Raw genomic sequence first — 14,593 nt, 5'->3', positions numbered from 1 at the left:
CATACCCATCCATGACAGTGTTCCAGTCATACGAGCTGTCCCACCATATCTCCATAATCGCAATGAGGTTGTCGCACTGTGACCGCACACAGGTAGTTCTTCCTGTTTATTCCCCATGCTGTGTGCATTTATATACAAACACTTAAGAGAGGAGAAGGGAGTGGAGCATCCAGGTATCCCCAGGGGTATGCGAGAGGACATCCTATAGTTCTGCACACCCTTGAGGTGTCTGACTTCCTGGCTCCAGTCATAGGAGGCAACTAAGGAAGACTTGTTTTTCTGACAGTTGGCCTGCCCCATTCCCCAGTCTGCTGCAATGGCATGAGCATTGCTACTTTGGACCCCACCCCCCAAGCCATTCATTTTAAAGCCTGCCTTACTAGGTCAGCCAGCTTGCTGCCAAAGATTGCTCTGCCTCTTCTAGACAGGAGGATCCCATCCCTCACTAATAGATTATAATCTATATAAGAAGTCTCATTATCATAAAAACCAAAACCCTCACGTTGACACCAGTCACGTACCCAGGAGTTTATGTGCATTATGTGTTTATTTCTGGCTTCCCATCTTCCTCCAACAGGCAGAGTGGAGGAGGAAGTAACTTGGGCACCGATGTTTTTCACTTGCCTACCCAGGGTTTTATAATCTTTCTTGATTCTGCCCATGTTGTCTCTTGTAACATCATTGGTGCCTGCATGAAAGATCAACAGAGTTGATCTGTTTCTTTGTCAAATTGTGGCACCCTCACAGCAATGTCCCGGATCTTGGCTCTTACCATCAATTTATTTTTGTTTTCTTTAGTAAGTTAGCAATTAAACTCTCTACTTTTGTATTTACGTTGAGGTATGGAGTTGAACCTCCTGTACTAGTAAAACTGGAGAAGGAGATTGAACTAGAAGAAACACTGCTGATGACCTCTGGGCCACCATCACCTATTAGCACAGCAAAGTCATGTTGTCACCATGGGGAGCTACACGAGGCAGTAAGTACTACTTACTGTGATAGGGGCTTTTAATCAAACTCCTAAGTCCTTGTATGATCTGTCTCAGTAAGCATAGGCTGTTTTTCAACTAATATTTGTGAGCCTCCTTAAGTAGAAAACAGAGAATTATGCACCTCTTTTGAGTAGCTCATTTTTTTTTTAAATGTAAGCAAAATGCTGTCATGTATGCTCTGGAGTTAATGTCTCGGTGCATGTAACTGGCCTTGAGTCCCTCCTCTCACCCCCTTTATTGCTTCTTTTAATATAAGAAATATTTTCTTTCAGTTTTTATGGTGTGTCAATGTGGTTTCTATGACTGTAATGTGTATTTCTCTTCAATTTGATGTTTTCATCAAACTTCATCAAATGTTAAAGCAGGCTTTGATTAGATGCTTTTGAAAAAGATTTTAAATAAAACCTCTGTCTATACAAACTGGAAATGAATATGTATGCAGAAAAGGAAATTCTTTGTACATCCTGTGACTTGGTCCAAAAGGAATGATGCACAACTTTCCTATTTTGCTTAAAAATGCATGTTGAGACTTTAAAATTTGCTTATTTTAAAGCTCCTCTGTGTTGTAATGTAAAACTTCTGCTTACTTGGGAATGTCAGCCACCAGATCCTTGCTCTCTCTGAAAACTCATTATTTTTCCTGCTTTGCAATAGTCTTGACCTTCCAATTTGTTGTTTCTAAGTGGCCGTAACAGGTACATCTTTTCTAACCCTGGACTTACTTGGGAACTTAGTATCTCCTTTTTCAGTGGTTTTCTTCTTGAGTGTCAAATAGAAGATTAATTTATAAAAGCATTACAAAAAGTTAAGGAGAATACTGAAGTAGCTCTGGGTCAGGTGTAGCAATGGATCCAGTCACAGGAGAACCAGGCACTTGTTTCAGTTTCTAGAGACCATAACGGTGTCTTTGCAAGCTTGTGGTTGTAATTTGACGCTGCTATGCAGAGTGTTAATCTTCAAAAAGGAAAGTAAAAATATCTTAAAAATGAAGAAATGATGAAAATTGGATTTTAGTAACTCAAAATATTGGTCTATACCTACAGTTTGTTCTTTATAATAGTCTACATTTTGAAGCTTTGTTTAGCTGAGATTTTCTTGTGAGGGAATAGAATTCTAGCATTTTCTTAGATTATGAGATGAAGATATTGGTATCTTTTCTTCTATCAAATACCTCAATAAACTGTTAAATGCATGCTTCTGTCAAAATACTAATGAATGCTTTCAATTTTAATAACTAGGTTAAACATATAGCAGAAGACCCTCCCTGCAGTTGCTCCCATCGATTTTCAATTGAGTACTTATCAGAGGGACGTTATAGACTGGGAGATAAAATACTTTTCATACGAGTAAGTAGTTTTTCAGAATTCCAATTTGTATTCAAAATTGGGGAAAGAAATACTTCTAAGTGGAATACCTCATTTTTATGGTATTGTTATAGAATTCTGGAATGCTTTAGATTGGGACTCCACATCATCCAATGATCTATTCAAAGTAGTTGTAGCTAATTAGATATTACAACCATTGATTTTTACAACCACATTAAACTAAGCAAGTTAATGTTTTTCTGTGGTGTTTCTAAAATTTCAGTAGAACTTGCAATATAAATAAGGATAATGCAATAGAGTATTCTGAGAATGTTGCTTTTTCAAAATCTCCATGCTTGGGGTTTATAATTGGTAGGATAGTTGAGCACTGTCTTCAGCAGGCATAAGAGTTTCTGGGATTAAAATGTTACGAGGACATCCCAAATTTGAACAAAACCTGTATCCAAAACTGTATACTAAATAAAGCTGCTGATAGAATGGTTAAAATCTCTTCAGTACATATGTTTTCATTATTTCCCAACACATAATGACTATCTCTACAGGAGAGACTACCTAGTAAAAGAATTGGGAAGCATAAACCTCATTTATCACATAATTTCTTTTAAAAATATTTCTCTGTAAGAAAGGAGGACCTATTTTTAGTCTATTTTGTTAGTTCTTAATGTAAGATGAAGTGCTGCATAAAACAAGATAGAAATTTCTCTTGTTCTCCTGCTCCCACCCCATCTTCCTCCATTCTCAGATGCTACATGGCAAGCATGTGATGGTACGTGTTGGTGGAGGCTGGGACACTCTTCAAGGTTTCCTGCTTAAATATGATCCGTGCCGAGTGCTTCAGTTTGCAACTCTGGAACAAAAAATCCTGGCGTTTCAGAAAGGGGTCACCAGTGACAGTGTCCCCAACTCATCAGCTAGAATTCAGGAGCCTCCTGCCATGAATCCCATGTCAGCTGTCAATATGTTTCAAAAGCAGCCATCAAAACCCCCAGCTCTAAAGGCTGTCCATGGGGCCAGTGCCAAGAAGGTTGTGTCTACATGTCCTCAGTCCTCTGCCCTGGCATCACCAAAAGTGCCAGCGCACCCATCCTCCACAGCCAAGCCATTGTCTGTCAGGTCCAAATTACAAGGGTGTTCAGTGACAGGCATGCAGCTTCCTTTCAAACCATTAGCTGGCACCTCAAAGAAACTGGAGTCCCCTGCACAAAACTCATCAGCTTCTGCTCCTTTGCAGCCTGTAAGCAAAAGCTCTTCATCTGCAGGAACGAGAAAAGCTCTTGTTCACTCTGAAACACTGCGCAAACGTATTCGGTCTCCTGATGCTCCCAAAGTGAAATTTGCCCTGGCTCAGGGGTCCCCAGCACCAATGCTGCACCCTGCCCTCTCATCCTCAAAAAATCAGCCGTCTCACTTGCCTGGGACAGCTGAAACGATGGCTTCAAAACAGAAGCGTGTTGCTGCTAAATGCAAACCTGTATCAGTCACTAAAACCAAAGTGAATTCGGTTGCTCCAAGGGCTGTTCGGCCACCTGTTACAAATCTGCGTACTGTTGCCAAGTTTGCACATTCTCAGCAGCTCCTTGCAAAACCTCCTTCTGAAAATGCTATTCAGACCTCAGGAGCTGGGTCTCAGCATCATCAAAAAGCTCCACAAACAGCTTCTGGCCTGGCTGGGAACCTGAAAAGTGCTTCAGTCCTAAAACATTCAGCTTCTGTGCCTTCCCTTGCAGTTAGCAAAGCATCAAAGTCACCACCTACGCTGGTATCTACAAGTAAAACTGCATCATCAGCTGTCAGTAAGCAGCCAAATGTCAGTAAATCTCCTCAGGTTGGTTCTACTTCATCCAGACCCCCTGAACGCACTCCCTTATCTGTTGTACGGCTTCCTCAAACTTCAGCCAAAGTGGCAGTGACCACAAAGCCAGTGCAGCCTTCCACAAAAGGTCAGCCTTCAACCAAAAACTTGCAAGCAAATAAAAGCTTGGCCCCAGCAGACAAGAAGCCTCTCCCTAAGGGAAAATCAGCAACAGCATGTAACAAGGGAATGCCTGGTGTATCAAAAGCTCCTCTTATGAAAAGCAGACAAGATGATCACTATTTTGTTATGACAGGGAGTAAGAAACCCAGAAAGTAAACTTATTTGTTACTTTCTGTGGAAGTCTTAATTTTGTTCAAATGGGCCTCTAGTATCTGCTACACTGAGGACAAGGAAAAAAGTGAAATAACACTACATTTACCATGAAATGTTAGGTGTAATGTACATTTTGCTGCATAACTTACAGTAAGAACTGTATTTATTTTGCAGTTTAGAAACTTGTATTTGGATATATTTAGAAGTGAGCTTGCTTGCTGTGTAGCACTGTGGAATACAGAATATACCTGTTTGCTGCTAGCCTGACCTGCTGCAGGGAAGGCGGGAGAGAGGAAAGGGGAGCTAGGGCTGCTGGTTTTGCTGCTGTTCATTTTCAAGGGAGTGAAGCCTGCCCAATAACTGTCTACCCAGGGCAGAGCCTGAGCAATTCAGGTGGTTCTGGCACACCGAAGGTGTGGTAAGTGATAGAGCTGTGCACAAGCTGTAGAAGTTCTAATACCTCAAACAAAACTATGTTTCTTAGTTCACCAGTGTCCCAGAACCCAAATTTGAGTAACCTGCATGTATTAGAAAGAGAAAGAAATCTCTAGTCATGTTTAGATTTGACAGCTACTGTTATCACTGTGCTCCCTATATGCCTTAAAGTGGCTTCCCCTGGCTTGGAAGTGGAGCCTTCTTGGTTTGTGTTAAGTTGGACATGGAAAACTGTAGCCTTGATCACTCGCTCTCATTGTGCCTTAGCCTCTCAAATTCCAGATCTCTTCAGTGAACAATGCCACTTTTAAAACCCTGGGCAGATAATCTTGCTTAGTTCCTGTTTAAAACTGACTCTAAGTGAGCCCAGTCTTTTCTAGAAGGCTCTTGTTGTGTGGAGAGAAGCATCTGTGTTCCTAGGAGGATACTTTGCCCTGGAATGAAGCCCCAAAGCAGCTCCTGCTCCACCGACGCAGAGCTGCAAGTACTGACCTGCACTGGCAGAGCATGACTGCTCTGCAGGAGTGGCCTTTATGTGTAAAACTGAATCACTAAATACTTCTCTCAGTGCTACAGATTAATTCTTGTGGGCAGTCTTAGTCTGCAGTGGCCATTTTTATTTTATTTATTGAGACCTTACTGGCTCTCCTGTATTCCTTTCTGAAGATGAGTAGTTCCCTGAAGAGATAATGAGGGACTGCATTTGCCTTTAAACATCTGAAATTGCCAGAAAGCTATGCACTATTTATGCGCTCAACTCCTGAAGGCTTTCAGTGGGTTAAATATCTGTGGTGCTCGACACATTTACCCTCAACAGAAGTAAGTTTCGTGGTAGAATAATAAAAATGCCTGTCTTTGGGAGTAGCGTTGTTTGGGATATTTTGGGTTTAATGAATAGTTGTTCCTGCAAACACCAAGGAGCTCTCGAGGTCTGTGAAGAGACACTGCTGGCTTGCACCGACCATCACTTCTGCTCTCCATTCCCAGGATATTTACTTATGGGCAGGAGAAGAGATGCATGGGAATTGCAGTTTCATTACATATTTAATATTTCTTTTTTCTGCTGGAACTAGAGTAAGCAAGCGTCATAAACTAATAATGAGTTCTCATTTGCAGTGGCAAAGTAATTGAGCTGCCTTTCTGAGCACCTTGTTAGCTTTTTGTTTATGATTCTGTTTATGCATATCTACTGTACAATACTGCATACAACCTGATGGGAATAAACAGTAAATACCAATATCCAAACTGTAGGAGAAAAACAGGTCAGTTTTAATAACATGGACACAAGTCCCACAAGCATACAAAGTTGTATGTTTGAGTAAGGCCTTAGGCTTACTTGTTTTATAAATACACGGGTCAAAGAGACTACTGCAAACGTTAGGAATAACAGTGACTGTAGTGGGCTGCTTTCAGGTTTGATAAATGTGGCACACTCCCAAAAGCATTTTACAGTAGATGACTTGCTTTTGATTTTGGGCTTCCAAATAGTAATCTGCATGTGATATATCTCATGGAGATTAATTGCTGAATTCTTGGGGTTTCTTTTTTTTGTACTGGGTCTGGCTGAGATGGATTTAGTACCATATGGGCTGCTATGAAGAAAGCTGTGCTTCAGATTTGTGACTAAAAGTGTGTTGATAACACACTAATGTTTTGGCTGTTGCTGATAGTCTTTGCACGGGGTCAGGGCTTTCCTCTATTTGCTGCTCTGCCCCCACAGCAAGTAGGCTGGGGGTGGGCAGGAGGTTGGCTAGGGCAGACAACCTGAACTGGCCAAAGGGCTATTCCATATCATATATTGTCACCCTCAGCAATAAAATCAGGGCAGAGGAAGAAGGTAGCAAGGTAGAGGCTGGCTTCCAAGGTGGCTGCTGTTTGCAGTCTGGCGGGGCAATGGTCTGCCTGTGGGAGGTAGTGGGTGATTGCCTTTGCATCGCTTGGTGGTTTGGGGTTTTTTTCCCCCTCTTTCCTTCACTTATTAAACTGTCTTTATCTCAACCCGTGAGTTTTCTTGCTTTTGCTGCTCTTCCCCCCGGCATGCTGGGGACAGAGGGGCAAGAGTGGTGAGCAAGCAGCTGTGTGGGTGCTTGGCTGGGGTTAATCCACAACATCTTTTGAACCATTTAAAAAGTTTTTAGTAGTAATTTAGACACTGAAACTCTTGGATCTCAGTGTAAAGCTATCTCAACATCTACCTTTTTGAACTATTACTTCAGAGAAAAAAAAGCAGATGGCTTAATCTTTGTGGTCCGTTATCTCATGTCATAGACTGAATTTTATGATTCAAAATAAAGTAAAAATGTAAGCTTTTACAGTTGAGACCTTAAGCAGTTAATCTAAAGATGGTTCACCTGTTACGTGTGGGTAGGCTTGGTTTGGTTTTATTACAAAAATAGTATATTTGAACATGGTCCAACTTCTGTGAATATTGTAGTCTCCAACTTCATAGTCATATTTTAACTACGGGTGTCATGTAACTAGAGGCGAGCCAAGAATATGTTGTAACAAAGTACCTCCTAATGGAAATACATACTCTTTTTGCAATGTTTATGTTGCCAAATAGCAAGTCTAATCTTCAGCTTGTATTACGTTTTGTGAGGGAAAGGTAACTTGGAGCAAGAATCTGACTGAATTCTCCATGTGTTATCAATGTCCTTCTGTATGAATACTTATTTTAAATAAACATATGTTGCACCTTTTTTATATGCACACTTTTTTTTTTTTTCTACTATCATCTTTTTGCAGTGAGAGAAAGAGAATGTATTTCAGAAGGGTTATGTTTTCGCTCTACCACCACATAAATAGTTCCTTCCATCTCAGGCTGTTATAAAGACATCAATAGCTGCTTCTAATCCATTGTTTTCCTTGGAGTTCAAAACCTCTTTACTCTGATCCTGATTTCAGTATGACTAATTGAGTAGAAGGGGCTTTCTACTCTTTCTTAGCTGACAATGTGCCCAAGTAGTTTCAGATATACCTCTCAGAGTTTTATTCTTTGCAGATCTACTTGAAATGTAACAGGGCACTTGTGTGCCAATATTTTCCATGTTTACAATTTGTCAACAAACTTTAGAGCCATCTCTGCCTCTGTTACTGTCAATAACAAACTTATTTGCTTTTATTGAGAGGAGAATTGGGTCTTCTCACTGGAGTCACCTAATTAACTTTTTTCCCCTCCCTATTTGATTAAAAAAGATGGTTTAATACTTGCAGTTCTCTGCCTGTTCCAAAGTGGCTTCAGTTCCTGAATCATAGATACATTTTATATATATATATATGTAAAAAATATACAGTATATCTATAATCATATAGATATACTTATCCTTTCACTTCAGCTTTGTCTAATAAGTGCATTCTTGCAGCATCTACCATACCAATATCTCTGTATTCTTTCCAGGTTACCTGTTCTTCCTTCCACCCTCTATAGGCTCTATAGATGTTAAATGCAGCTTTCTTTTAAGAGATGGTGGCATTACAGCTGGCCAATAAAATACAAAGACAGCCCAAAACTCTTTCAGGTAAGTATCGTAGCCATCGAACTACAACATCATGTTTCCTTGTCCCAGAGAATCTTAAATCACTTACTGTGCAGCTTTAAAAGGCGATATGGAAGATGTTTTTTCCTCCTTCTCCAAAACTGCCTTAATTACTGGTAAGTATTACACATTCTGGTGAAATTGCATGTTTTATTCTGAATGAGGGTAAAGTGAGATCTCCTTCCTGGGTTAGCTTTCTAGCCTTTAGAGCTTCATAGAGAAGATGGGATCATTTGCATTTTTTACAGGTAGGTATATAGGATTAGTATTCACTTTTTTGCAAAAAGGGCTTACTTCCAGCATCCACAGTCCAAAGCCATTCTTCTAGCTCAGTGCAGAGGTATTCCTGAAGTCTTAAGCTCTTGCTTCTCAAACTCCACTGAAGAGTGTAATTTCAGGTTGTGGCCCTGCTCTCAACTAGTCAATGGGAAATGCTAATTCCTTGCTAAACCCGGAGGGTACATCAAAATCAGAATAGCTTCTCTGGCATGTTCTAGGTGCTTAACTTAAGGCTCTGACAACTACTCCCACATGGAACATTAGTTCTTAAGTTGGGGAAGCCAAGCTTTTCTGCACTCTACCTTGTGCTGACAGTTTGCAACTCACCAACAAAATGTCCTGCAACCACATTTCTGTTTCTTTTGCCAAAAGTGTATTGCTCATGCAACTGTCATCCTCTTCACAAGGTTATCCATACTTTTCTAAAATTGTGTGGCTGTTATATTGTCTTGTACTTAGATTTCCTACAGTAGTTCCTCACGAAGATACTGTGAGTCTGACTGTCAGAAAAGCACAGTTTATTGTATTGTGACAATTTACTACTGCATGTACTCAACTGAAGTTCAGCTGTTCAGTCAACAAAACGCCTTTCTTTTCTCCCTCTTGCTTTCATCAGGATCCCTCAGTGGCCAAAACAAGTCTGGGTCCTGTATGCCCTCTGGTTTTGTACATCTACTGCAGCCCTTAAATCTCTTTAGATCTGCTCTTCTGAAGAGAAGAGAGGAAGGACACTTGAAGCTGCATCTGTGCTCCCTTTCTTTGCTAGCGTTTAAGCTGGAGAAGTGCTGCATAGAGTGATCCTGCTTGTCACTACTTCATGATAGTGTGACTTAGGTAAATGAAGTTTATTATATGCTTTAGTTAGACCAGATTCCCTTTGACTCAAGGAGAAATCCTTGCAATATTCTGTGCTTCTGAAATGACAAGCTGGATTAGATCGTGTTCTTCATGTTGATCAAGGTGTAGCTAGCAGTGATTTATACTGTACTAAACCTTGAGGGAGTTGAAGTCTACTCATGCTAAAGGCTCCCCTCTAGTCACCTCAGTCTAGTTTTTTCAACTTGTGTAGTTCCCTCTTTTGGACCAGCAGAATTGCTTTCTTTGATGCTGTTGCTACCAAACTCCTTTGATAGCTAATGGTCTGTCAACCATTACAACTGTATGAACTGTATGTAGGATCAAGTACCCTGAAGAAATATTTCAGAACCATAGTGAAACATGCAAAAGGATTCATGTGAAGCTACAGATCAGTCTTTCTGTTTTTATCCCAAAGCCCTACATATTTCACATAGGGAAATCTGGCTGTGCTACTAATGGACGTTTTACTTAAAATAGACAAAGCCATCCTGCGGGCAAATTCTGTTCAGAATGAACCGAGCAAAAGGCAAAGGCCTTTGGACCCCATAGGAAGATGTCTTGAGATGGCTAAAATGTAGATCACTTAGGGCTGACAACAAAAAGCTCCAGAAACAGCAGGAAAGACACTGAAGACTGTGACTCTCAGACATACACATAGGCCCCTGAAAGCTTTGTTTGCATGTGGCTGATACAAAGGCCTTGGAGAGCTGGGCTGCCCTGTGTCACCTCGGAACTTCATTCTCCTTTCTATGCCAGTATCTGACTCAGAAGCAACCCCAAAACATAGACACCATGTACCTAGTAACATTCAGAAAACTGAGTTTGGACTGGTGAGGTACACATGCATGAATGCACAGTGAAGTATGTATGCAGTTCAAAGAACTTCAGTTATGGCTTGGCACTTTCATATATATATATATATATACACACACACATATGTATATAAATCTGATAAAATTCAAGGCAGTTTTCCTTCTAAAACTTCAAGCAGCCATAGCTTCCAACATCAAACTATACAGCTCCTTCTCTATTTTCCATACAGGGAAACTGAAATCTTGTTTGTTAGATCAGCAAGTGCTATGGGGCCATCTGGTGTCTGTGAATTCAATAGAGGCTACTCTGGTAATGCAAGACCTTTAATTTCTTTTAAAATCCACAGGCTAAAACCTTTCTCTTTTATTCAAATTAAACCTTTTAGCTAGCAAAATCCAGTTGTGGCATGCAAAAAATATGTGAGAGATTTAATTTTATAAGACCCTTTCATCTCATGCAAATACATTCTTGAAAACCTTCTTTTCATTATTTTCTGTTTTAAAGAGCCAAGATTGAAGATCCCTTCCTTACTAAAAGTTTTGCAAAATATATTGTGTGAAATGTAAATAAGATCAACACTTTTATACATTTCAGACATCTTAAGAAAAAGTAAAACATTAAAATATTTGAGAAGTGAGATCTACTCACACTACAGATCTAGCTAGCCAGAAATCCCTAACTCAGAAATAAACTTTCAAGTATGTGACTGGTGGGAATGCCAGCAGCAGATGTCTTTCTAGTTGGGGAGAGGAACTGATGCTGTCTAAATCAAAGCTGCTGATGGCACTTTGTGCCAAGTGTTGCATTCCAGAAGGAACAAAAACTTTCCAGGATGGGAACAGCTGACCATTTCTGAGGTATGTAGCTAGGCAGAAAATATTGACAGACTAGGTGTGCTACGAGTTTTTAGGAGGTAGGATTGCAGCATAGAACTTAGATATCAAATTGGCCTTTAGTGCTGAGTCTGAAAGTAGTGTGCAAAGCTGAGGTCCTACAAAACAAAGCCAAACTTTTATGTTTCCTCAAAAAAACCATGTTTGCATATTTACACAGAAAAATAGCATACATTAGTGTTTGTCAAAGTACTCAAACATCACATCTCACGAGAACCACCTTAAGATCAGTTACATGTAAATTTAAAGTGTGAAAGCATATATTTTACCTCTCTTGCATTTGAAAATAAAAGTAATTGGTGAAATTCAGGTTTAGAATCTTGTAATTTGCTGATCTTTTATATAAGCATTATTATTTTTTACTTTTCTGAAGCAAGGCTGCTGTAACAAAGAGTTCCTTGTACTGGAACCTATATTCCCAGAAGAACATAAATAATCACCATGGTGTGTCGTTCTGATGAATGGTATGCTTCTTCACAGCTTTTTTTTTAAAAAATAATTTTTTATGTTTTTTTGCTGAGTGTATTATTCTATAGACACCTGTGAAACAAGACCATAATAAATTGCTTTTATTGTGTACACACTGCAGCATTGACCCTTGCAGTACCTTGAAGACATTTATTGCTGCATCCAAAGAAAAGACCAGCAGAATGAGTTTATTTTAAAAATGGACTATATATACATGCTTTGGTCTACAGTCCTGGAATTAGGCTCCTGTACATTACTTCAGACTTGGGAAATTTTTTGTGAGTATGCAGTTGTACAGTCTGGATTTTAACACATCCTTAGCTATAGTAGGATATTCAGCTATGACATATTATTTACAAATATATACATGAAGAAGCATTTTTAGTATCTAGTGATCTACGTGAAAATGGTCATAGGAACACCTATGCTAGATTATGCCCGGTTTTGATTGTGAAAAGAAAAATGTTGGGAAGATTTTTGTGATTCCCTGCTTAAAAACCCACTAGTTTCCTCCAAGACTTAGGTCCTTAAGTCACAGTCTATTTACATTGGAAGGTAAAAGTAACATATTAGGACTGTGAAGTCAGACTGTCAGTGCAACTGTTTCACTCGCATGCATGCCAGCATGCATTTTGACACACTTGCATTACAGCTCATGCTTTGTTTTTTTTCTATCAGCTTGGTGTTCTGCTTAGCTTGTAGAAGAAATGGCTCTGACTGCATGAGCAATTCTTCAGAGCAATTTGGGATGCTCCCTGTACTTCGGCGTGTGGTCCCTCACCAAATTCTCTACCCTGTGCTGAAGACAGTGGTTCATTGTCACGTGGGTCCCTCCAGGATCTCATCAACAGCACCTGAGTGGTTCTTGAGGCTTCCCTCCTCAAATAGAAGGAAAATCAAGGCTGAAAGTCACTGAGAATAAAGCATCCACTCAGCTGAGTTAATTAACTGGAGTTTTCTTGCACTTCACCATTCACAGCAGTTAGTGTGGTACAGGACTGAATAACTTAAAAACTTCAGGTGACTTTGCTTGCAGCTGGGACTGTTTAGCAGCACTTCAAATTTGACGGGCTTAAGTCAGACACTTGTGTAATGAGAAAGGGTAGTGGCCCCTCATGAAATGGTGAGCTTAACTTGTCTGTCTGGTATTATGCACAGAGGGAGAAAGAAAGAAAGGAACATAGGAATATATAAGTCTTGTTCCTAGAGCCTGAAATTAGTCATGTGAAGCAAGGGATGAGAATTATACAGCTTTCCTGTACCACCTAAGTGTGTTCATCCCCCTTTATCAGCCTCATGGAAGCAGAACCAGTCTTCAGGAAGTTGCAGCTCATCTCATCTTAAATGCAAGTAAGAGAGTTGAGCTCAGAACCTACAAGAAATTCTGACCTATTTAGTTTTGTTATTTCCTAAAGTTATAACATCTGACTCCTTAACAGTATTTATATCTTTTAATATGTTGTTTTATGTTGCTCTGTAGAATGAAATGTGAAGTATCTCTTTGTGTTCCACAGTTTCAAATCGCGCCATAAATATCTTTGGACTGGATTATTGTTGTAGTTCCCTTCCAACTGAGCTAGTCTACTTTACATGTTCAAATCAAGCAAAAGTAGATTCTTGTGTTTGTGAAAGATTAAGTTATATTCAGGCAGTTGAGTTATGCAGATAGGTTTGGGCTATAAGGTACCTGTACCAAAAGTGAAAGAAAGAAATTAAGAAAGAGTAACTTCATACAATATACAGCTGATGTTTTATTATTTACCTTTTCTGTATTATTTATCTTCTTAGCCAGTGATTACCAGCTTAGACAACAAACTTCTTGTGAACATTCTAAGGGAAATGGGTACCTGAAGAATTGTAATTAGTGAGAGAATATTGTTCTTACTGCACCTGTGCAAAAAGGCATTGCATGATTGGCTTCCCAAGAACTGGGTTTTAGAGTGGTTTGTAAAGCTTAAAAAAAGCATATAAACTTATTTTAGGTCTTCCACTGCTCCTCCCCACCCCTTCCCCTATAAGGCAATTATATTAATCAGTCACAAATTCATATCTATTGTCTCAAAATACCACATTGAAGTTTCTATAACAATATTGTTCAGACCTTGCCTTCTCCCTCTTCAACCCAAGAATAACCATCAAAACCTACAACCACCTCAGGCACACTACAAGAAGCATTGTCACACTTGGAGGATAAAAATGTTGTACCTCTGTAGCAACTCTCAAAACCCAAAATAATAAACTAAGAAATTTTGTCCAGAAACAACCTGGTGACCAAATGACTGCCAATGGGTTGGGTTAGAGGGATGTTGCCTTTATGGTGCTGGATGACTAAGATCTCTGTAAAGCGAAGGCATGCACTCTGCAGATGAGCTCATTCCTGTTCTAAGCTCAGCTTTTTACTTCTCTTGGAAAACTCTTTGGAAATGGTCATCACCAAATGTTCTAGTAGGTAATGAATTAAGGTAGCATTTGGCTTAGCTTGCCTTTCACTTGACACACAGATAAACACAAAGGATTTTTTTAAAAAACAATGTAGAAATCTGAGTTTTGGAAAATGTTGCAGTGTCTGTAAAAACAAATGAAGCAGTATTATGACAGTAAAGTATTTGGTTTTAGCTGAACAAGTACTGCCCTCTTTAAAATCTGATAGACTAATAAAAACTCAAGGGCATGTGCTGTTACACTGCCTGAGTTTTCACAGGTTTCTGCAATTCATAAAGTGCAAGACAAACATGAGATGTATTGATGTCTCTTGACAGTAGGTCAATGTGGTGTTTTAAATGGAGGTAGTTATGTAGTGTGGTTTGATAGGCTCTTTGGAAACAAGGCTTAGGCTCTTTGTCTGCATGTTTTATTCCTATACAGC

The 14,593-nt window shown here is 39.6% G+C and overlaps 1 protein-coding gene across 1 annotated transcript; it reads left to right on the top strand.

Annotated features, from left to right (window-relative positions):
- Positions 1-840: 840 nt before the first annotated feature.
- On the top strand, positions 841-4,448 carry GAS2L3 (growth arrest specific 2 like 3; the record flags this gene model as incomplete). The annotated part of the gene is made up of 3 exons (XM_010170642.1): positions 841-979; positions 2,231-2,338; positions 3,060-4,448. Coding segments are annotated over 3 exons (1,636 nt in total), but the record flags the coding sequence as incomplete, so codon positions are not given.
- Positions 4,449-14,593: the final 10,145 nt, after the last annotated feature.

Source organism: Antrostomus carolinensis, unplaced genomic scaffold, assembly GCF_000700745.2.
Source record: "Antrostomus carolinensis isolate BGI_N321 unplaced genomic scaffold, ASM70074v2 scaffold1426, whole genome shotgun sequence".
Taxonomy (NCBI): domain Eukaryota; kingdom Metazoa; phylum Chordata; class Aves; order Caprimulgiformes; family Caprimulgidae; genus Antrostomus; species Antrostomus carolinensis.
The sequence above is the reverse complement of the archived record's forward strand: the minus strand, read 5'-3'. Positions and strand labels throughout refer to the sequence as shown.